This window comes from Gopherus flavomarginatus, chromosome 5 (assembly GCF_025201925.1).
Source record: "Gopherus flavomarginatus isolate rGopFla2 chromosome 5, rGopFla2.mat.asm, whole genome shotgun sequence".
NCBI lineage: Eukaryota > Metazoa > Chordata > Testudines > Testudinidae > Gopherus > Gopherus flavomarginatus.
In genome coordinates this window covers 96139192-96163106 of record NC_066621.1, presented here as the reverse complement: position 1 = coordinate 96163106, position 23915 = coordinate 96139192, and the positions used below count along the sequence as shown (strand labels likewise).

Below are 23915 nucleotides of genomic sequence, written 5' to 3'. Positions count from 1 at the left end.
GGAGGCGGTAGAATCTCCATTCTTAAAGGTTTTTTAAGGCCCAGCTTAACAAAGCCCTAGCTGGGAGATTTAGTTGGGTTGGTCCTGCTTTGAGCAGGGGGTTTGACTAGATGACCTCCTGAGGTCTCCTCATAGAAGATTAGAGTTGGAAGAGGTTATTCAGATTTACAGACTGCATTAGTTATAGGTCATGCAGCCTACAAGAGTTGTCCCTTGAGCTTCAAAATTCATTTGCATCTACATGACTTAATGCAAGTAATCCAAGTGAACTAAGTACCATACCTGAAAAACCACCGTCTTGGCAAATAAACTTTAGTACACATGAGTTGAAGACATATAAATGAGCTACAGTCCAGCCCCTAGTGTCACTGGCCATAAATAAAACATATGCTGTCATATGATTTATGACTTCTTGGTTAAAGAAAATCTTGATGGGTATAGGGCTTATCCACCTACAGATGTACAGGTTGCCGTTTAAACAGCTAGAGCTATAGCAAACAGCCAGGAATGAGCAATGCATGTTTAAAGATAGAAGAGTCTAGTTCTCATTTCACTTAATGCCAGCAATGGAGTGTGCCAAGAAATATGCGTGAGCGATTTCTCATTATACACACACAAAGTATTAACTGGCAATTTGGGACAGAGACAAAGACTAGAAATAAACATGATTTTAAAACAATAATAGAACACTTTTCATCCATAGATCCCAAAGCATTTTCAAAGAGAAGGACGAGAATCGTTTTCTATATGGGGAAATGGAGGCACAGAAGTGAAATTACTTGATCAAATTCAGTGGTAAACCTGGGAACCCAAGTCTGCTGATTCTCAATCCAGTGTCCTATCCATTAGATCACACTGCCTGCCAAAAACATAGCTTGACTTTTTGTTTGAATACAGAAGTTTATCTTGGAAAGCTGACATCTTGCAGCACAACTTTCACGTGAACAACTGTGTTTGTCACCAAGCAAGCTGTTCCAATTTCCACATGCATCTGCAAAGGGAAACGCATTTTCCGCTCATTCACTGGAAAAGTTGAAGTGTGGACTTTTAAAATTAAAATCAATAATATAAAATATGCTTCAATTGAAAAAAATGCCATATCAGCTTTCATTGCCAATTAATCTAATTATATAATTTGGGGAATCTGATCTATCTGGCTGTGCAGACTTCATTAATCGTTGAACACTCATTCCTCTAAGGCATTCAAAGTCCTGCTATATTTAATGTATGTTACTTGGAATACATTTTTTCCTAGATTTAGAGTATAGTCTTAGATTTGACTTATGACTTCTCCAATTTTATCTAGGACATTGAATTATCAAACTTGAACTCCTCCTACATTACTCTTGAAGTTCTGATAGTGTAAGCTGTCCATTCAAAGGGTTGTTTTGCCATAAGGTCTTTTTGGCTAGACATACAGTATGACAGCTGTGCCATGATAATTTTCTAAATATACCCATGTCTCAAGAAGTACCCAAGAGTGAACTATTAAAAACCTGCAGCTTATTCTCCTATAATCTTAATACTTTAGCTTCTAATCCTGCAAATATTTACATATGTGCTTAACTCTATATACTGTAAATAAGCCTATTGAAGCCAATGGCTGTGCCTTCACTGAAAGAAAAAAAAAAGGTGTGTTTTATATCAAGTTAGCTATCTCAATGTAAAATCTAAATGGAAACAAGGCACTGTAGCTTGACATACCTAGTCAAGATAAGCCTGACAGTTGGGGCGGGTGCGGGGCCGGGTATAAGGTTGACCTCAACTAGCTACATCATGGTAAAAATTACCTGTGCCTTGTCCCCACTAGGACTTTAACTCGAGTTGGCTATCTCAGTGTAAAGGCACACTTTTTTTTGCAAAGAAGACAGCACCAATGAATAAAGTTAAACAGGTACATAAATCTGTGTAACATCGGGACCCATCATAATGATAAGGAACATGCTATAAAATGCTGCTTAAAATCAATATGTAAATGTGACTTGCAGTTTCACAATTTTTTGCAATTGAAAAAAAAAAAAAAAACCTATGTGGCACTGGGAATCAGCCTAGCCATGTCAACCCTTCTCCGAGAACAAGCCCTGAATAGGAAGAAACTACACGTCAAATTGACACTCTCTCTCTCTCTCTCACCATGTTTATTTTTAGTTTTCCTTGTTGAAATCTCTACAGGACACAGACACACTCTCACACACATGCTGTAGACACACCAACCCTAGACAGAAAAGTTACTCAACAATTTCTCTTGTTTCCTGTCAAGGAACAAATTTTGATTGCTGATAAAAATTACCACAGCAAGAAGCTCAGGATGACATACAAATTGCTCTACTCCATGACATTTTATTACTTTTAATGTGACTTGGACACTTGCAGTCAAAAGAGAGAGCTGTTAAACTGTTGTTTTTTTTTTTGCAGTGACTTCCTCTTTTCTGTAGTTTTCGTGTAGGTTGCAAGAGCTTCCTTTTTATTTTCCTTTTGTTTTTTTAATTTTGTTTAAATCTGATTTCCATGCCTTCGGCCATAAATGCTGTGGTGGCTCAACAGACAGAGACTGGGTCAGTTCCCAGCACCAACATTAGCACAACAGCTGAAACGGGAGGAGGTTCAGGGGGTATCTACTCTGCTATCATCAGTCGCAACCAGCCCATTATTGGAGTACGGGAAAAGACCTTTGAAGAACTCCACAAGAAATGCCTGGAAAAGAAGATTCTTTATGTGGATCCTGATTTCCCACCTAATGAGAGCTCCCTTTTCTACAGCCAGAAAGTACCCATCAAGTTTGAGTGGAAAAGACCCACAGTGAGTAATTTGTCAGTCTAATTAAAACACTGAATGCCCTTTTCTATTTATAAATATAATCAATGCAGTTATCTGTACTGAGCACATTCCCTTGGTGGAAAATATACACTGGAAACATATTTCTTTAGTTGTTTTCTAGGGTTGGGAAATTACCGTCTAGGATCTGTGGGGATAGGGAAGTGTAGAGAGAATATAAATAATCACCTGAAAATCAATAAGACCTTGGATTGATTACCTGGAACTTTATTTTTTTGAAATGTATTTTAATTGGCTTTTAATTACTCTGATTTGTTTGGAATTTTCTAATATGAAGACACCAAACAAAACAAATTTTAAACCCTCTCCTCTTTCTCCAACACACATACTGGGGCCTGCACAGATTTATTTTTTCAACACTACTTTATTTTACTGGTGGGTTTCTTCATTTTATTTTACTACAAACAACCCTTTGGGCCCACCTTTTCATTTTCAGAAGTACCTTTGGAAGAACAGGTCTGAGTTATACCCATGTCACTCCAGTTAAGTAAAAAAAGTTGCATGGGTGTAACAGAGCAGAATCTTGACCATTTTCTTTTATTTTATCATCTTGCCATTGATTTCCAGTATCACTTGTTCCTAAATGCAAAGGTGGTTATCCCATTATCTATCTGCCATGAACTGGGGGGTTATAATAATTACCAAGGTGGATTAATGTTTACTGGGTTGCAAATTCACCAATATTTCTGCCCTTCCTGACAGACTTCTCCCTACAGCCTTCCCCTCAGAGTGAATTCTCCCTCCAAGGTCCTGAATCCCAATCCTAGATGGACGCTTGTTTTTCCTCTCACTCCTAATATTTCCTTCCAAGTGAGGCAACCCAGCTCATCCAACAGGCAGCTGACAAGCAGTACATTGTGCTGCTGCCTGTTATTGTTTCACTACTTCACCTGGGCCCCTCTAATTGTGAAGGCCAAATTTTGAGGATTTTGCTTTTATCCATCCCTGATTATTATGGGCTTCCTTTTACATATGTGCAGCATTAGCCCATACTTTTGTGCCATAATGAAACATCATAGATTGAGCTGATGACAGCATAAAGATAGAAGGCCAGTGGCCTTGGAATATGGGTATTATAGAACCAAAAGATGACTGTAAAGGTCCGTTACAGTTATTGCTCCACACAGTGAGAAAATTAAGGGCAGGAAGATATTTAGTCCCAGCCAATACTGATATTTTATGCAGGAGTAATCCATACAGTCTGGGGGTACGTCTACACTACGGGATTATTCTGATTTTACATAAACTGGTTTTGTAAAACAGATTGTATAAAGTCAAGTGCACACGGCCACACTAAGCACATTAATTCAGCGGTGTGCGTCCATGGTCCGAGGCTAGCGTCGATTTCCAGAGCGTTGCACTGTGGGTAGCTATTCCATAGCTATCCCATAGTTCCTGCAGTCTCCCCCGCCCCTTGGAATTCTGGGTTGAGATCCCAGTGCCTGATGGGGCAAAAATCATTGTCGCAAGTGGTTCTGGGTAAATGTCGTCACTCATTCCTTCCTGTGGGAAAGCAACGGCAGACAATCATTTTGCGCCCTTTTTCCCTGGATTGCCCTGGCAGACTCCATAGCACTGAATGCTGCTGACAGAGGCGATACTGCAGCGCTACACAGCAGCATTCACTTGCTTTTGCATGATAGCAGAGACAGTTATCTGTCATTCTGTACTGTCTGCTGCTATCATGGGTGCCCCACGCTGAGGTCGGCCGGGGGTGCAAAGGCAAAAATGGGAATGACTCCCCGAGTCAATCCCTCCTTTATGGTATCTAAAAATAGAGTCAGTCCTGCCTAGAATATGGGGCAAGTGTACTAGAGAACTAGTGCATCAGAGAGCACAGCTGCTCCATGTCAGATCCTGCAGAAATGATGAGCTGCATGCCATTCACGGGGGTTGCCCCTGCAACAACGCCACCCGTTGCTTCCCTTCTCCCCTATCTTCCTGGGCTACCGTGGCTGTGTACCCCCGATTTGTGTAATGAAGTTATAAAGAATGCAAGAATAAGAAACAGTGACTTGTTAGTGAGATAAAATGAGGGGGAGGCAGCCTCCCGCTGCTATGACAGTCCAGGCAGAACATTAAGCGGTGCGGGGGAGAGGAGCCCAGCATCCCGCTGCTATGACAGTCCAGGCAGGACATTAAGCGGTGTGGGGGAGAGGAACCCAGCATCCCGCTGCTATGACAGTCCAGGCAGGACATTAAGCGGTGCGGGGGAGAGGAGCCCAGCATCCCGCTGCTATGCTAGTCCAGGCAGTACAGAATCTTTTCTTTACACAGGAAAGGGAGGGGGCTGATGGAGCTCAGCCCCCAGTTGCTATGATGAGGACGGTTACCAGCCGTTCTGTACCATCTACTGGGAATGACCAGGAATCATTCCTATTTTTACGCAGGCGCCCCCGGCCAGCCTCACCTGAGGCCAGCCAGGAGCACTCACGGGCTGATGATAAGGACGGCTAGCAGTCCTACTGCACCATCTGCCACTGGGGAGGGGAGAGGAGCAGATACATGACGTCTACCAGCAGCATTCAGTAGACATAGGGTGACATTGAAAGAAGTCAAGAAACGATTTCTTTCCCTTTTCTTTCACGTGGGGGGAGGGAGTAAATTGTCGAGCTATACCCTGAACCATGCCGGACAATGTGTTTGAACCTACAGGCATTGGGAGCTCAGCCAAGAATTTAAATATTTTTCGGAGACTGCTGAGGACTGTGGGATAGCTGGAGTCCTCAGTACCCCCTCCCTCCCTCCATGAGCGTCCATTTGATTCTTTGGCTTTCCGTTACGCTTGTCACGCAGCACTGTGTAGCCTGGAGATTTTCTTCAAACGCTTTGGCATTTCGTCTTCTGTAACGGAGCTCTGATAGAACAGATTTGTCTCCCCATAGAGCGATCAGATCCAGTATCTCCCGTACGGTCCACGCTGGAGCTCTTTTTGGATTTGGGACTGCATCGCCACCCGTGCTGATCAGAGCTCCATGCTGGGCAAACAGGAAATGAAATTCAAAAGTTTGCGGGGCTCTTCCTGTTTACCTGGCCACTGCATCCAAGTTCAGATTGCTGTCCAGAGCGGTCACAGTGGTGCACTGTGGGATACCGCCCGGAGGCCAGTAGGGTCGATTTGCGGCCACACTAACCCTAATCCGATATGGTAATACCAATTTTAGCGCTACTCCTCTCGTTGGAGAGGAGTACAGAAACCGATTTAAAGAGCCCTTTATATCGATATAAAGGGCCTCGTAGTGTGGACGGGTACAGCATTAAATCGGTTTAATGCTGCTAAATTCAATTTAAACGTGTAGTGTAGACCAGGCCTGGGATAAGAGCTGCATTGATTTACATCTCATGCAACATCACTGAAGTTCGTCTCTCTATGTATTGACAGAGCATGAGGCAGAACCAATCTTTAAAATGCAAGACAGTTCAATCAAAACTAGAAGGAAAATTTATATGGGAGTGAGTTAAAAACATGTCCATTTAGCCTATCTACTGCCCCAGCATCTCTATAGAAATATCTGGGTATCAGTTAAGTGGAGCAGCAATTGAATTGACTGGCAAGGGAGATGCTTTCTCAGATATCCACAGGAGGTAAAGTGATACAGCAGCATGTAGTGGCATAGTCAATGGATATCAGAGGAGAACTGAATAAAGGTATGTGGATCAATGGAAGAGTTAAACTGTAAAGGGTAGCATTTAACACCCACGTTGCACAGATATAAATGATTGCACAAGGTGGAGGATTAAGCCTTTGGTTTCTAGGACACCTCAGAGTTTTGGGCTCCTATCCCAGTGATCTTTAATCCGCCCTTATAGAATCACCTTTGATGCAATTTGAGAGCTGTATAATAAATATTATGTGCCAACAGTGTGCACAGGGTTGTACAATACACAGAAATGCAACCTAAAAATCTAAAAATCAGATCCTAAATTATTTTCCACACTGTTTCAATGCTAATTTTCATTTATATAAAAGGAGACAGCATAGTCCAGAGGTTAGAGCAGGGCACTAGAAGTCAGGAGATCTGGATTCTAATCCTGGCTCTGGCACTGTGCTGTGTGATGCTGGGCTAGTCAGTAAGGCCCAAATTCTCAAATGTGTCCACTAATTTGGAGTGACAGTGTTTGGACGACCAACTTGAGCCTCATTGGAGCTGTTGAGCAAACTCAGCTGTAAATATGCAGATGTGAGCGCTGAGCACCTCTGAGAATCAGGTCGTCATTGTCTCAAATTAGATACCTAAAGATAAAGAACTTTAAATTAGCTCACACTTTTTGAAAAATTATGCCTTACCCTCTCTATGCCTGTTTCCTTAGCTGTAAAAGGTAGAACACCCACCGTTGTAATGTGCTTTGAGATCTTGAAAAGTGCATATAAATGCAAAATATTGTAGTATATTATAGTGAGAGGCTCCTTTCTCTATGTGAACTTTCAGGAGCAGATACATTTGCAGCTTCCCTTATAATCCATTTCATCTCCTCCCATAAACTGAAGCTAGAGTTTCTTATATTTGTTGCTACAGTCTGCAGACTTTGCTTCACTGGTATTTAGAACTACATCTCAAATGTGCTTCCCTGCTAGGAGAAGAACTTGTCTGATAATGTTACAGTCAGGAATAGCAGTAATATGCTAATAATAGGACACCATAAAGACAAATTAATATGATGCAGTAATACTGCCACCAGGGTATTCTGCTAAAGGATTACAGCATACATCAAACCACCAGAAGTTCAAGGCTAAACTACAGAAGTACATATCCATTCCATAAATGCTGGGGGGGGGGAAGACTTTGTTAAAATAGAGTTAAGATTATAAATAGATAAATTTACAACAGTATTCTTAGAACATTGTAGTTATTTTAAAAATAGTTTAAGAGTCAGGTAATTCAAAAGCTGTAGTTTAAAACAAAACAAAAAATGCCGGACACTTTGAAAGTACCGACAGACCATTCTAATACCACCTTTAACTCTGCTGCCTTTCCTTGACTACCATATGTATGTTATATACACAGTGTTCTCTCAGAAGGAACAAATGTACATTTTAAATGAAGCAAGGTCTATAGATTAAAGTACAAGACTGGGAGATATGGGTTCTATTCCTCACTGCCACTGACTTGCTGAGTTACCTGATGCAAATCACGTAGCCATTTTGTGCCTCAGTTTCCCCCTCTATAGGATGAGAATTAGAGAGACCAGTTGTCCAGATTTTATAGGGACAGTCCTGATTTTGGGCCTTTTTCTTATAAAGGCTCCTATTACCTCCCCCTCCCCCATCCCCAAACCGATTTTTCACACTTGCTGTCACCTTAATGGGAATTGAATAAATAACATATCTGAGATTCTTGAATGGAAGGTGCTATATAAGTGTCAAGGGATTATTCTGGTAATAGTGAAGGAATTAAAAAAATTAATATGATAGCAGGTGCTGTGCAACATGCAAACATTGTTGCATCTCTAGTATTATTAATCAATAATAATCATGTTCTACACCACTGGCTCTCAACCTTTCCAGACTACTGTACCCCTTTCAGGAGTCTGATTTGTCTTACATACCCCCAAGTTTCACCTCACTTAAAAACTACTTGCTTACAAAATCAGACATAAAAATACAAGTGTCACAGCACACACTGACTGAAAAATCACTCACTTTCTCATTTTACCATATAATTATAAATCAACTGGAATATAAATATTGTACTGATATTTCAGTGTATAGTATATAGAGCAGTATACACAAGTCATTGTCTGTATGAAATTTTAGTTTGTGCTGACTTCACTAGTGCTTTTTATGTAGCCTGTTGTAAAACTAGGCAACTAGCTAGATGAGTTGATGTACCCCCTGGAAGACCTCTGCATACCCTCTGGGTACACGCACCCCTGGTTGAGAACCGCTGCTCTACACCTGATATAGCACTTCTCATCTGTAGATATCAAAGTGCTTTACAAAGCACATTATTAGACCTGTTCTTCGGATGGGTAATCTGAGGTTTAGAGATTAAGTGTTTGACCCAAGGTCCCACAGGGAGACAGTGATAGAAACAGGAATAGAATCTAGGCTTCCTGACTTCTAGTCCTAAAATCAATCCACTAGATGAATATAGCCCAATATTGCATGTGCAGGATGCTCAGAATTTTGGTAACTCTCCACTTAGGCTGGGAATACAGAACTGCAATTTGAGGAAGGGTTTCTCCGTGACATCTCACTGCATTAAAGTTGCAATGAAATAGTTCTTGTAACTGAGACAGGAGTTCACAGCCTAGGAACCAATCCACTCTCAGATATCTGGCCCTGAAGCCACTTATCTGAGGAACCACTAACAACATAAAGAAATCTGATCTCCCACCTTCTACCTCTTAAATAATTGCCTATGCTGTGAAGGAAGGGGGACTGGTCTTTGGGTTACTGTCGGAAGGACAGACTGCCATATACAGCAACAGTGAACTTTATCAGAGGCACAGGGGAACAGAAGCATGTAATTCTAGTCAGCTAGCGACTGCCATAACATGATCTGAATACACACAGGCTTTACTCAGGCAAAACTTCAGTTGACATCTATGAAAGTTTTGCCTGAGTAAGGATTGCAGGATCCCACACGGTGTTTATGTTCAAACTATACTTTAAATTGGTTTACATCCAGTTTATAATTAATACCTCACAGTTACTGCGTAAAATCAAATCATCTAATTGAGAGTGTAAGACAAGAGAAACTCAAGGGCCTGATTCTCCACTGCATCTCTCTCTTCTGCTCAGCGCAAAAACTGGATCAAGACCATTTTGATTCTCAAGCTGTCCTGGTCCTAATGCAAATTAGAACATTTAGGAGTTATTCTAACTTAAAACATCTAGCTCTGCTTCCTAAGTGACAATATGCTGGCAGAGAATTGGAGTGCTCTGCTCCATCCCATCTGCACCCCATCACACCTCCTCACTCCCCTATCCTGGACCTCCCCTCCCCCAATGGCTGGGGGAGACTGATAGAGGAGCTGGCTCCAATGACTTTTTACCAACTGAGCATTCCCTTCTGCTGGCAGATTCTCAACAGGCCAGCTGCAACTACATAAAATACCCTTTGTACTGCTCAGGTGCCACAAAGGGAACAGAACTGGGGCTGAGAATCTGGTCCAAGACCCTGAAGACACTGTACAAAAAACCCCAAAGGAACCTGAGACCTCTCTTCAGAAAATAAACTTCACAGCAGAGTGCTCTGAAGTTAATACTTAAATTATCTTATACATTAGAACACTCATGGAATATTAGGGTTGGAAGGGACCTCAGGAGGTCATCAAGTCCAACCCCCTGCTGAAAGCAGGATCAATCCCCAGACAGAATTTTACCCCAGTTCCTTAGATGGCCTCTTCAAGAATTGAACTCACAACCCTGGCTTTAGCAGGCTAATGCTCAAACCACTGAGCTATCCCTCAATGGGCCAGTGAACACACTTCTTGGGGGGGAGGAGGGCTTACTTATTTTTGGAGTCTTATGATCATTAACTAATTAAGTCCCATAACACACTTGTAAGGTAGGTGAGTATTATCCCTATTTTACAGATGGGAAAACTGAGGTACAATGTGGTTAAGTGACTTTCCCAAGGTTATATAACAAGCTAGAGACAGAGCTGAGATTAGAGGTCAGGAATTCCTGATTTCCAGTCTTCAGCTCAGCCTGCTAAACCATGCTGCCTTTCTAAACTTGAAATGACTCAGCGAAAATACATCTGCATCTCTATATGGTGTTCAAGCATCTGGCAATTGGGATTTCAACAGAAGAGCCCTGCATTCCTGTGCAGAACCACAGAATGTGACACCTTCTTACAGATATATTACTTAGATTGTAAGCTGGAACTGGGGCCTCTCAGCACTACCACAGTACACATAATAAATAATAATTCCACCACAAGGAAGCATAGGTTATCACAGTATAAGATAATAACTGTATCATGAGGTTGCAAAGAAGATCCCATTGCAATACATTATGCCATCAGTATACCCAGGGATGTGCCTTGAAGGCACAGTATACCCTGTAAAATATGATGTGCCTTGAAGGCACTAATGGGATTATATTGCTATTCACCATGCCACAAGTGTGCAGAGGGAATTTCACTGGAATCTATCATACAAGGAGGATACTAAAGGGATTGTATTACAATATCTCACATGATGAGGCTGTTATGATGACTACATTATGATACATCACCTGGTGAGGACACTGTGGGGACTTTGCTAAAGTCTCTTTATGGTACGTTGCAATGTGCCATTAGCGAGGGGTAGGCATCTGATTGCAGAATGAGGTTATTAAGTGCTCCCCTTTAAATTACACAGCAATGCGAAATTACCAAAGAGATTACAATAGCATTCAGACATGAGAAATGGACTTCATTACATTACAATGAAAGATTGAAAAGGCGGCCTGCTATAATCCTGTTTTGATACATTAACACTGACAGATTAATAGGAAGACTCTCTGGCAGTACTGTACTTTTACATACTCATTTATCATACCCTTTGCTCATTGATTCGTTAAAGATTATTAAGAGGTCTTTCTAAGGCAGTACTACTGTAATGCAAAATGCTATCTGTGAAGTTTAATGGGCATGTGTGGCAGATATTGCAAACTCAGGCAGGATCTTTGGAGGTGGGAAGAAGAATATATTAACTTTCTGAAGGTTATTTGTATCTTTGTGATCCTATTGTATCACCCTTGTAAAAAGTTATCTATCTGCATAAACCAGGAACTAAAATCAGTGATAACTATGACTCCTGAGATGGATAAGCAACTCCAGAGAAGTAGCACCCCTAGAGAGAATTGGATTAACTGGTTCAGACTGGGTCCCTGGGGCCTAATGAGACAAAGAAAGGGCTTTTGGTATAAAAGGCTGAGCTTAAACTAAGAGGCCCACATTTTAATCCAACCAATGGATTTGACCCTTTGACAAGGGGCGCCAAACCCTGCTAATAGATTGAAAGGACTGGAAGCTACCAGGTCTCCATAGGTTTGAGGGGGAACAACCAGTACAGTATGTGTTTATATTTTTTATTGTTTGATATGTTTTCTCTAAATTGTTTTTGTCCTAAAACATATGCACTCTGCTTTGGAAGAGCGGTTTGGTTACTTGTAACCACTGGCATACAGTCCTGTGAGAGAAAGCAAAGCACAGGCACTGGACTCCGGTCAGGCCTGCTGGGACATCACAGTGAAGTGCAAGGGAGCACAGAAAGAGGTGATGACTAGAGGCCTGAGACCTAACAGGGGAGTGCTTGAGCAGACCACAGAAGGGGGTCAAGAATAGGTGCTGTCTTTATGAGTTGCCAGGGGTGCTTGACCCCCGCTATGCCCCACGTCCCATCCCCACTTTACCCCTTCCCCCAAGCCTCCATCCTTGCCCACCTCTTCCCACCCCCTCCCCCAAGCACGCTCCCCTCACTCCTACTCCTCCTCCCCAGCACCTCCTGCACACTGCTGAACAGCTGTTCCACAGTGGGTGGGAGGCACTGGGAGGGAGGGAGAGGAGCTGATAGGCAGGGCCACTGGTGGGCAGGAGGTAATGAGTGGAGTGGGAGGAGCTGATCGGGATGGGGAAGGGGGACTGTGGTGAGTGCTGATACCCACTATTTTTTTTCCGTGCCACTGGCATTTTACATACCATGCCAGTGAGTTCTGCTCTGATCATCTTTTAGATGGCATGATACTTAAAACACCAGCAACTGGTCTGCACTAGGGATGGCAGCATTACTCTCACCATAGGAGTTGAACTGGTACAAGCACTGATATGCAATTTTACAAAATTTCCCTATGGGGGATGGGAGGCCTCTGAGAGTAGTAAGGAAAATGAGATGATTTGCAGAATACTGCCTTTGATTTCAGCTCAGAAGTATATTTATATTACACCTGCATCTTTCCACATGACAACTGTATGATTCCTGCCTTTTGTTTTGTGTATAATTTGTAATTGAATATGATGCCATGTGAAATTACACAGTGGGTGGTTGTGACACTCTGTACCTTGGGGGAACACCCAGCACCCCCATGTTCATCCTTGTAAAATGACTGTGTGGTATCCAATGCAAATTTTGGCATGTCCGGTGTCTTCGGACGGCTCATGATGTACTGAGCATTGTTATTAAAGTGATGTTATAGTTATGTTTATGGGTTATAATTTCATGTATATAGTTATGAGGTTGAAAATATATTCTCATGGCTTAAAGCAAGTCCAAACAAAAGCTCTCCAAGAGCAGAGAGGCAGTTCACACCTCATCAGGGCAGGTGTGGGACAAACCCAGCCCAGCCTCACAGTAATAAAAGACACTGGCCTAGGCAGTAACAAAAGCATCTGTTAGACTCTCGAGGGAGTCACCCCCGCTTTCTTTGGTCAGTTTGGAACTGCGATGAGGTAATGCTCACCTGACTCTGAAGGGAGGACTGGGGCAAAGCCAAAAGGGAAGAAAGGACATGATAAAAGGGAGAGACATTTGCCATGCTCTCTCTCTCTTCCACCTACACACACCACATCAAGCGACTGAAGTGCTGATCAAAGGGGAGAGCCTGGCTGAAGAGCAACCAGCCAACCTGTGGTGAGAAGCATCTAAGTTTGTAAGGGCACTGAAAGTGTTAAGATCAGCTTAGAATACATTTTGTTTTTATTTCATTTGACCAAATCTGACTTATGTTGTGACTTATAATCACTTAAAATCTATCTTTATAGTTAATAAATCTTTTGGTTTATTCTATCTGAAGCAGTGCGTTTGGTTTGAAGCATGTCAGAGATTCCCCTTAGGATAACAAGCCTGGTACACATCAATTTCTTTGTTAAATTGAAGAACTTATATAAGCTTGCAGTGTCCAGCGGGCATAACTGGACACTGCAAGACAGAGGTTCCTAGGGTTGTGTCTGGGACCAGAGATATTGGACACTGTCATTCAGTGGCAAGTAACTGGGAGCAGCTTATATGCCCAAGGCTGCGCATGACCAGCCCAGGAGTGGGGGTTCTCACAACAGAACAGGAAAAAGCTGGCTCACAGAGTCAAGGATTGGAGTGACCTAGCAGATCACCGGTCCAGACAACCCCAAAGGGGAACGTCACAGTGATGTGTTTATGTTTCTTTTTTAACTGGCAGCTTTGGAAGTATTTAAATATCCAGCTACATTTAACTAAAAGACAATGTGCCAAATCCTGAAGTCTGTACTCTGAGTCTAGTTTCATTCTGTCTGGTCAATGATAGTGTCACCATTGACTTCAGTGGGAGCAGGAGTCAGTTGAAGTACATTGGCTGGGTTAGAAAATGTACTCCTGTAATCTGAAATTTCCCACAGGACACTATGCCAGTTTTCAAGACAAGCATGACAGCAGCGTCGGGAAGAATGTTTCCAACAAATCAAGTGGATGGAGAGAAGTTATAAGATATCTCAAACATCTGACTTTACAGAATTTAATCCCCCAGCCAGCTGACTAAGGCACGAAAATAAAGGCCACTTTCTCATTTCCCAGCAGTCGGCAGAATGAGATGACTTTTGTAGAGGGCTGGAAATTTGTTGTTACTGGACACTTGTCTCAATTCTGCGATGGGGATAACCCAGATAGTTACATCAAAATTAATACATTCCTGAGCCAACTACTGGGGAGGAGAAAAAATGGTCTCATACCAAAGAAACAATTAGATCTGAAATATGAGCTTCAGAAAGTCCATCACTGTGCTGTTCATACTGAAAAAGCTTCAGGCTGCAGCTACAGTCCCTAAGACCTGTCTCTAGCACTCCTGACTTTCTGTATAGCTGTACCTGCTGTTGCTGGTCTCTCTTCTCCCCTACAGCCAGAAAATGGAGTTCCTGGGAGGAGCTTGTCTTCTCTCCCCACCCTTGCTACTTCCCAGGAAATGGGGTCCTGAGGTGTGGTTTCTTTTTTCCCCCCTCCAGCACAGGAGATGGGGTCATTAAGTAGATCTCTCTCTTTATCCCCATCTCAGGAGTTTGGGTACCTGGCTGGAAGTTCCTTCCCTGCCACCATCTCTTTGCTTGGGAGATGGGCTCTGCTTGGGGGTCTCTCTTTTTTTTCTAACTTTGCATATGGGTTCCCACGGTTGGCATATGCTCTTTTTCCCCCTAACCTGGGCTATGAAGTTCACGGATGAAGGCTGCTAAGAAGTAGGGAAGGCTCTTCCCAAGTGGGGCTGGCTGTCCTCTCTTTCCTCCTCCTCCAGCCTGGGTTGCACCATACCATAGTTCCTTGCCCAGCTTAGGGAACAAACTGTTACCACATATGAAAATGTTTCTACCTGAATTGCTTTACAGTCTAGGTTCAATTCTGAGGTAAGTTACACTGATTTCTGCCTCTGCCAGCATTTATTGAAGCATTTTTAAATGTAGATGCAAGCTGCTTTTCAATCAACCGAAAAGGCACCAATTGGTTTAGCTTCTCTAATTCAGACAAGCCATTAGTAATTTACACCTGTGCAGAGTGGGTGCAAAATATTAATGTTCTGATCTGGGAGCCCTTTACACCCACTTTGCACAGGTGGAAATGACTATGCTGGGGCAGGCCAGAGGAGAATCATGCCCTGAAGGGACAGATTGTAGCAGCATTACCTTTTTCTAGTGTAATTTTGACAATTCAATATTGCAACTAGGGAAGAAAGTAGAAAATCTTTAACAAAAATGAAGGAAAGCACAACTCATGAAGCAAGGACTCAAAGAGCAGCCTATTGGGGAAGGGGAGTTAAAGAGGGATCATTACAGGGATCCTTTCTTCCCAAAATAGCATCAGTGCTCTCTCCACCCTGGCAGTTCATCTTCACCTAGTTGTCTCAAGTTGGGCACCTACAAACGGAAGCACTCAAAACCTGTGGCCGCTTTTGAAAATGTGAGCCTTATCCCCCACAAGTGACCTGCCCCAGTGATGTTTCCAGTTTTCTGGGAGAATGCGTCTCTGCATTTGTCAGTGAGAGTCCTAGGGTCCGTAGACCTACATTTTATGAACTGCACTGGTTTCCCAGCCCTGGCTTGCCATCCTGCCTTTCCTCATCACACTCCAATTTTAAATCACACACACACACACTTTGAACAAAATTCTTCTATCTGATCCCCTCAAAATGTTAATGTATTTGCAACTATGCCCTGTGCAGCTGGCCCAGAAGAGGTCTCTCCAATTCCAGATACCAAACTCTTCTGGATGGAAGCTACATTTTATCTGAAGTTCAGCACATCTGACCTCACAGGGCCCCAAAAAGCACCTCTGAAAGGAAACTGCAATCAAACCCCTGCAGCAGATGGTTTTGTTGTAGGTTCTATGGCCATCACATTGACATAACTCCCATTTCATTTCTAAATGGATGCAGTGACCCAGGCCTCAGATAGGCTATGCCTCCTGTGAGGCTTGGAAGAGGAAAACCAGTACAATGGAGATAACCTTCCATTTTAAACTTTATAAAGGAAAACCCAGAAATTTGGCAAGAACATAAATAACATGAAGTAACATCAAATACATGCTTCAGAAAATGATTAAATGTAAATTACCATCACAGTAAAATAAATTTATCAGCAACATGCTCTGTCATCCCAAAACGGAATCCTCCTCTCCCTGGCTGAAGTCGAGCTTCACCCCTGCTGTCCTGTCTATGCCTCTCTCCAGCTTGTGATGCTCCTTTGATTGGCTGCTGCAATGATTGCCCCTCTTTCCAACAGGTTTGCCCAGAATGACAGCTCCTCACCTGGAGATCCACACCCATTGCCCACACACCCAAACTGCATTCCCTGTCAATGTCCCAATGGTCAACCTCACCAGTCACACACTCTGTACCCTTGCAGCTGGGCTCCTTGCACACTGCCCTTCAAGATCTAGCTTCCTCTGGCAAATCCCCTTTTACCTCAGCGCCACCTCTTTTCACCTCCTTCTCTAACCACTTTCCAGCTGCCTCCTCTCCAGTGGATTTCGAGCCCCCTCCCCAGCTGGAGCTGCCCTCTCATGGGCTGTCCCTCACCACAGGACAGCATTCTACGCTGCCACATCACAGTTGCAGGCCCTGACATTACCCTTCTTAGTCGAAACTACAGCAGGTGCTAGTGCAGGGGGCAGGCTTATTATACAGAAAGCACAAAGCACATTTTTCCTGCTCATATGTTTGTTTGTATCTTACAGGAAATCTGTGAGAATCCACGTTTTATAATTGGTGGAGCCAACCGAACTGATATTTGTCAAGGAGAATTAGGTATGGCATTTTGTCTTCTGTACTGTGTTTTGGATTTCTTATATAGTCCCAGATAATTGCATCAGACTTTAGCTTTAGCTTTTACTTGCTCGATAGGAGTTTAAAACATCTGTGTTTCTGTGCCATAGCTCTTCTCAGCCAAGCCACCCTGTCCTGCAGGGTTGTAGATGAGGAGTGTGAGAGAGAAGCTGCTCAATGTGCACGGACTTTGCTATTCATATTGTGAAGTATATTGCAGGGCAGCATTTTGCAAGGCCCCTTTTCTCCCAGGCTTTCAAGAACAGAGTGACTTAAAGAGACAGAGTCTACGTGAGCTAAAGAGGAGGCAATTGTTTCTAGTGAGAGGCTGAGTGGATGAGGAAAAGTCTAATCTAAAATCAGTTTATTTTGTCAGATTTTTAATTGATTTTATTATTTACATTATAATGGCTCCTAGACACACATAGCTCCACTGAGCTAAATACTGTGCAGATGTACACTAAAGGACAGTCCCTGCTCCAGGAACTTATAGTCTGAAAGACAAAGAAGTAGCACAAGTAGATTAAAAGGAAAAAGCAAGGATGAGGGAAGGGAGGATAAGGCAACAGCTACAGGAAATTTTAACACAGACTAGTTGTGTGCATGGATCATAATCACTCAGAGGCAGTAATGATATACCTTGAGCAAAGAATAGGTGCATTTTGAAAGCAAGAAAACTAGTTATGCCCATTATACTAGATATACAGAAAGCCTACAGCAGGAGTATACAGAAACAATGAAAATGGTAACTGTGCACATTTACATGCTCAGGACTGCACATAAGCTATTCTGTTCTGATGATATCCTGTCCCTTTGGTGCACTCACTTTTCCCATTAGTTCATTTTGGACTAGATGTTTGTGTATGTTACTAAGCACATTTCTCGGCACTATTCAAAAGCCTGTATTGCAAATACCAAACAAACCCAGAGCACTCAGAGTTAGCGCTTTATCTCTGAACTGCTTTTAACCATTTTATGACAGTAAAGCTCATCTACTTTGAGTTTTCAAACCATGTATGTTAACTCTTCAAATGTAAACAAGTGAGCTAACTACACTGACTTCAACTGGATAAGAGCAACAATAATAAATCAAGTTAGCTTAGCACAATGATTGGGTCCTTATTTACAAGATACACCTCTACCCCGATATAAGGCGGGTTCGGGTACAAGGCGGTAAAGCTCTGACATGCTGCTGTGAGAAGCGTGTTAAGGGGGCCAGGCCAGGCCAGGGCTCAGGGGTTTGATAAGGGGCAAAGGGTCTTGGGGGCGGTCAGGAGCTCCGCCCCGCCACCAGGGTCTGGGGGGCAGGAGCTGTGGGAGGGCACTTGTGGGGGCTCCACAGTCCCAGAGTGGCCTGGGGGATTAGCTGGGGGCCAGGAGCAGCCTGCTCTGTTTCCCTCGCCCCAGCCCCAGCCCCAGCCGTGTCGCTCGGGGAGGGGGCTTGGGGGAAGGCATCTCCCCCGCACTTACCAGCAGCTGCGGAAGCGGAGCAGCCCGGCCCCAGCCCGCTCCACTCTGCCAGCTCCCAGCCGCAGCGCTCCTCTTCCCGCCACAGGTGAGTATGGGGGGGAGCGTCCTTTCCCCAACCTCCCCACACTCACCGATGGCGGGAAGTGGAGCGCCGTGGCTGGGAGCTGGTGGAGCGGACTGGGGCCGGGATGCCCCGCTTCCTGCCGCTGCGTGCCTGTCAGGGGGTGGATAGGGGACAGGGGGGTTGGGTAGGGGGTGAGGTACTGAGGGTGATTAGGGATGAGGGTTTCTGAAGGGGGCGGCCAGGGAACAAGGAATGAGGGGGGGCAAAGCAAGTTTGATATAACGTGGTCTCACCTATAACACGGTGAGATGTTTTGTCTCCCGAGGACCGCGTTATATCCGGGTAGAGGTGTATATGCAGTTCCACTTCATTCTGGGGATCCAGCTGTAGGTGCAACTGCTGCCAGCTGTGATCTCTGCCAGACCACGCAACCTTAAAGGTGCAGTGACCACACACGGTCACTGTGGTGCTTAAAACTCCAAACACTCCAGTATAAGCAACATTTGTTAAAACTGAAAATGAAAACAAACTATTTAAACTTTTTCTAGAAAGGTGCTACTATGGCTTTAAATCCTACTTTAGATGAGCCATGGCTCTGAGTTGGCTGTACTTCAAACCACAGGGCTTGCCCAGAGCTCTGTGTGCAACTACCACAGAGTGGCACAAACAGACAAGAATCAACCTGTGAAAGTAATTTTTAGTGACTTTTAAATACAAACCTATTTCCACACTACAGGCAGGTCTACACTTAAAACACTGCAGCGGCACAGCTGTGCTGCTTCAGTGAAGATGCTACTTCGCTGATGGGAGAGCTTCTCTCATCATCTCCATGAGAGGCAGTAGGTATGGCAATGGGAGAAGCACTCCTGTCAACATAGCACTATCTACACCGGGGTTTAGGTCAGTATAACTGCATCACCCAGGGGTGTGGATTTTTCACTCCCCAGAGTAATGCAGCTACAGTGATGTAAGTTCATGGTGCAGATCTGGCCTAACACAATTAAATACAGAATAGCCATCAACTCTATTTCCTTTTTAGTTGATTAGGAGGCAAAGGGTCCTCAGATACCCATACCCACACCCACACTTCAAATCACCATTTGGGTGAAAGAGGAAGTATAAGAACTAGGATGGTTCAGGCAGCATTTCTCTTTGAAATGATTTAGTTTCTGCCTCACCCCTTCATCACTTCATACAACACAGACAAAGGTTAGGCCAAGTGATCCTACCTCTACCCTCCCCATGACTCCCAGCAGGCATTGTTCCAAAGGCGCCATGTTTTCCTTTCACAAGCTCACAGATTCAATTCAGCAAAATCAGAAGCCAATACTCTATGAGTTTTCCACAGCCCTGACAACATCAGCTGTGACTCCATAGTTTTGATAAATTTGTAAGATCAACATTTTTTGCTTGTTTTAAATTGTTGGTGATGTAATAACCAACCAGGCCATTATATTAAATAATTCCCTACTATTCTGTAGGACTTCAGGGACAATTGCTCCAGAGAAGATGAAATGCAGCTAATGGGTGTTTTATTCCTATGTTTTCTACCATAACAGACAGCTGTTTGTTATTTTTACATGCTGACAGTATGCTCAGTCCTGAACAGGACCAATTTTTTAAAAAGTCAAGTCCCTGTCCCCAAGGCCTTACAATTTACACAGACAACACAATATGTATAGAGGTTACAGGATGGTTCTAGCTGTGTGTGTGTATTTTTTTAATGTAATGGTCTGATAGGTTTGAGTTTTGAGGCTTGATAGAAGAGTAAGTTTTGAGGAGGAAAAAGAAGAAAGTGCGAGCCTGGTGCCCTGGGGCAGAGAGTTTGTTTAAGAAGTATGGACAGCATGAAAGAATTGAAGATTTTGTGTGTGTGTGTGTGCGTGCGTGCGTGCGCTACGGGCTGTACACACAAGTAGTTTGAAAATAGTTGCTGCCCCATAGAGCTCATCACTGAGGTAGTAAGCCTCAACATAAAGTTTATTATTTTAAAATGTAACTTTCAAAAATCATAAGAATAGAATTTGCAAACATGGACACAGGCCTGAAATGAGAAGAGTTTTTTCAGTATGATAAAGCAGCAAATAAACCTCACAATAATAGGATAAGCAGAACTGGAATGTTGCCCTGAGAATGGAAAAGCAAAATGTAAAACATAGCCAGAAATGCACCAATGTCAGATCGAGGGACAGATCCTCTGCCCTGCTCTGTCTTAGCACAGAAGGCTGTCTTTAACAGTCAGCTGGGAATTCAATTTGGATTGGTGACTTCCCAGTTGTTGTAAAGCCAACATAGCCAGCTGTATTTCACCTATTCCTGCCCCCTAGCTTGGCCCAGCAGGCATTCTACTGCAATAAGGCATGGCTGGAGCACTTTGTGGTCTGGCAGTTCTGAGTTTGGACATTGCAGCCAGTGTAGGCTAGAACAACCTCACAGAATAAAGGAGTACTAGACGCTAAGGATTTGTGAATTTGTGTAAGTGTCAATTATACCAGCTCAGACTCCTCTCAGTCCTTTGGGGCAGGGATCATACCCCCTCTATGTTTGTAGCGTGTTTAGCAAGTAGAGCGCCAATCCTGATTCGTGCTAATGGGCACTTCCCTAATACAATAATATGAATGTGCTATACATGTACTAAAATACATCACAATACACACAAAACACTCTAGTGGCTGGAAGAGATGGACCACTGGTCTCATAGGACTTTGCCCTAATGTCTTTGACCCTTCATTTTGTCTGCTGCTTCTGCTTGTTTACAGGTGACTGCTGGTTCCTAGCTGCCATTGCTTGCCTGACGCTGAATGAAAAGCTACTCTGCCGAGTAATACCTCATGATCAGACCTTCATAAAAAACTATGCTGGGATCTTTCACTTCCAGGTGAGTCCTTTCCAAGAGCAGCACGTAGAGTGGCAGTGGTATTATCCAGGGAGGTAGATGGAGCACTTGTTGCTCTGACAGTCCAGGAAGAAAGTGTTCCCTTTGTCTCATCTATCTGATGACAGAGCAAGTGACAAGGGGGAGAGATATAGGAAATAAATTCCGCCATGCCAGATTATTCTAGGAGAATCACAGAACAAGCAACCTGCCACAGTAATTGAGGAGCATTAAATCACCACTGAAACATTTGCAAATTAATATGCCCCATCAGTAAGAGAGAGCAACAGGTGTTCCCTCCCATTGCTCAGCTGTCCCATGCTGCCCACTACATGAACTATAGATAAATTGTTAGCTGGAAAGGGGGCCTATTTTTAGTCCCTCAAATAGCTGGTCTCTATTGGAGACATATTGTAAAAGAATTGATTATTCACTGATTGATTTATTGTTTTCTACATTACCTGTAATCCTACCCTGAAAACACTCTATGCAGGGCTGTGTGTGTTGTATGAGTGAACTCAGTCCAGCTACCACACTTGCAACTGTCATTGCAGTTTTACAACGTCTTTTCTCAACCTCTCCCCACACCTTCCTGTTTGCAGTCTGGATGGATGTGTGATTACTGTGAAAGTGTGAGAGACTACAGGAAACTGAAGTTCTTTATTCTATCACAACACAAGACCAGTGCAGCACAAGGTCCTCCATGCCTCTTCACATGGCCGAAAAGCCAACCCAGCAATCTTGGCAGTGTTTGGGGGTCTGCAAGTTACAGGGCCACACAGAAGCCGTTGCTGCTACTCAGGGAAGACTCAGGCTTCCAGGAGAGGAGGAGGTAGACACTTCAGAAATTAGGGTAGGAAGGGTAAAGAGAGGGTGGTGTGGACTAAGATGGACATTTTGGGTGGGTGGCCGAAAGGGCATGGTGCATGAAGGAGAGCCTCACTTTGAATTTGCATTTGGTAACCATCTAAATATTATGTCTCTTAGTCTTCTAACACCAAGGTTGAGCTCCCACTGACATAAATTAGGGTTGTAGGTACTCAGCACTTCTGGAAATCAGGTCTCAAATGCATAGCAGAGATCTCCAAAAGTGTTAAGGAAATGGATCAAATTCATAACAGTACTTAGCTACTGGACTTCCCTTGCCTCATGGCTTTTCTAACTCTTAAGCCAGATTTCACTCCCACCATACTCACTAATACATTTTTCTGTCTGCTTTTATTCAGTTCTGGCGCTATGGAAACTGGGTGGACGTTGTCATTGATGACTGTTTACCAACATATAACAACCAGCTGGTCTTCACCAAATCATCCCAGCGCAATGAATTCTGGAGTGCTCTGCTGGAAAAAGCCTATGCAAAGTAAAGGAATGCTTTAGAATTGCAATGCACCTCCACTAGCCTTACGTTATATGCTGTGTGTGGGGAGGTGATGATCTGTCTATATACCAGAGTTAACGTAAGTCTCTGCTGGAGACAAGCCATAATGAAGAAATTGTGTTGGATTTTTCTAGAAGAAGATCCTCTTTGAAAATATGTACATGTAAACAACATTTTCCCGTGGTTTTCATGTAGTTAACTCTAGTGGGTTAGACTTGGGGCAGGATGTAATAAGCTGTAGAGTAGTTTCCAAAGTTTGGCCTACCACTTAACCAGATGTCAGCAATTAGTTCTAAAAAACCACACAACTTACTTTTGTAGGCATGTGTGGGTGACCCACATTGAAATTATTAAAACTTTTCAACATGACTTTTGCCAAACTGATGAAGTAGAACCAGGATTGTTTATAGCATAACTTTTTTTTCTCCTTTCCAAGACTCCATGGGTCCTATGAGGCTTTGAAAGGAGGCAATACCACAGAGGCCATGGAGGATTTCACAGGAGGCGTGACAGAGTTCTATGAGATAAAAGATGCCCCCAAAGATATATACAAGATCATGAAACATGCCAAGGACAGAGGATCACTCATGGCCTGCTCCATTGATGTAAGTCCATGTGAACACTGTGGATAAGGCATACTGGATTGCAAAGGAGGTGGGTTTCTAAATCAGGGGACAATCACAGATGTCTTTGTAAGTGCTTTCCTAAACTGACATAGCACAAGTCTATTTCTAGGACCAGAGGATCTCTGTTAGGTCTGACCTAGAAACTCCACCACGAAAGGTGGGAACTTCCTATATATTATTGGTGACTGGCTCTTGGGAAATTGACAAAAAGTGTCCACACCCAAAGAACATGAGATGTTCAGAAGATGTCCTCTTTGCCTCAGGCTTCTGTTGTATTGGAAATGTTTAGTTTTATTATAGCTTATAAAGAATAGTGACCTAAATCCTGAGGTCTTTACTCAGTTTTCATTCAGTTCATATGCAGACCAACTCCCACTGTGGTCATTGGAAGTTGCCTTAAATATGGACTAAATTAAGGCCTCAAGATTTGTCCCACAAGGAGTAAGGAAAGAAGCCCA

The 23915-nt window shown here is 43.3% G+C and overlaps 1 protein-coding gene across 1 annotated transcript in view; it reads left to right on the top strand.

Moving 5' to 3' along the window:
- The first annotated feature begins 2187 nt into the window (after nucleotides 1-2187).
- The window catches only part of CAPN3 (calpain 3), a 64813-nt gene continuing 43085 nt past the window's right edge, over nucleotides 2188-23915 (top strand). The window contains exons 1-5 of the mRNA XM_050954956.1: nucleotides 2188-2799; nucleotides 16957-17026; nucleotides 21338-21456; nucleotides 22680-22813; nucleotides 23268-23436. Coding sequence (XP_050810913.1) covers nucleotides 2509-2799; nucleotides 16957-17026; nucleotides 21338-21456; nucleotides 22680-22813; nucleotides 23268-23436 — 783 coding nt within the window. The 5' untranslated portion in view covers nucleotides 2188-2508. The remainder of the gene's footprint in view (nucleotides 2800-16956; nucleotides 17027-21337; nucleotides 21457-22679; nucleotides 22814-23267; nucleotides 23437-23915) is intronic.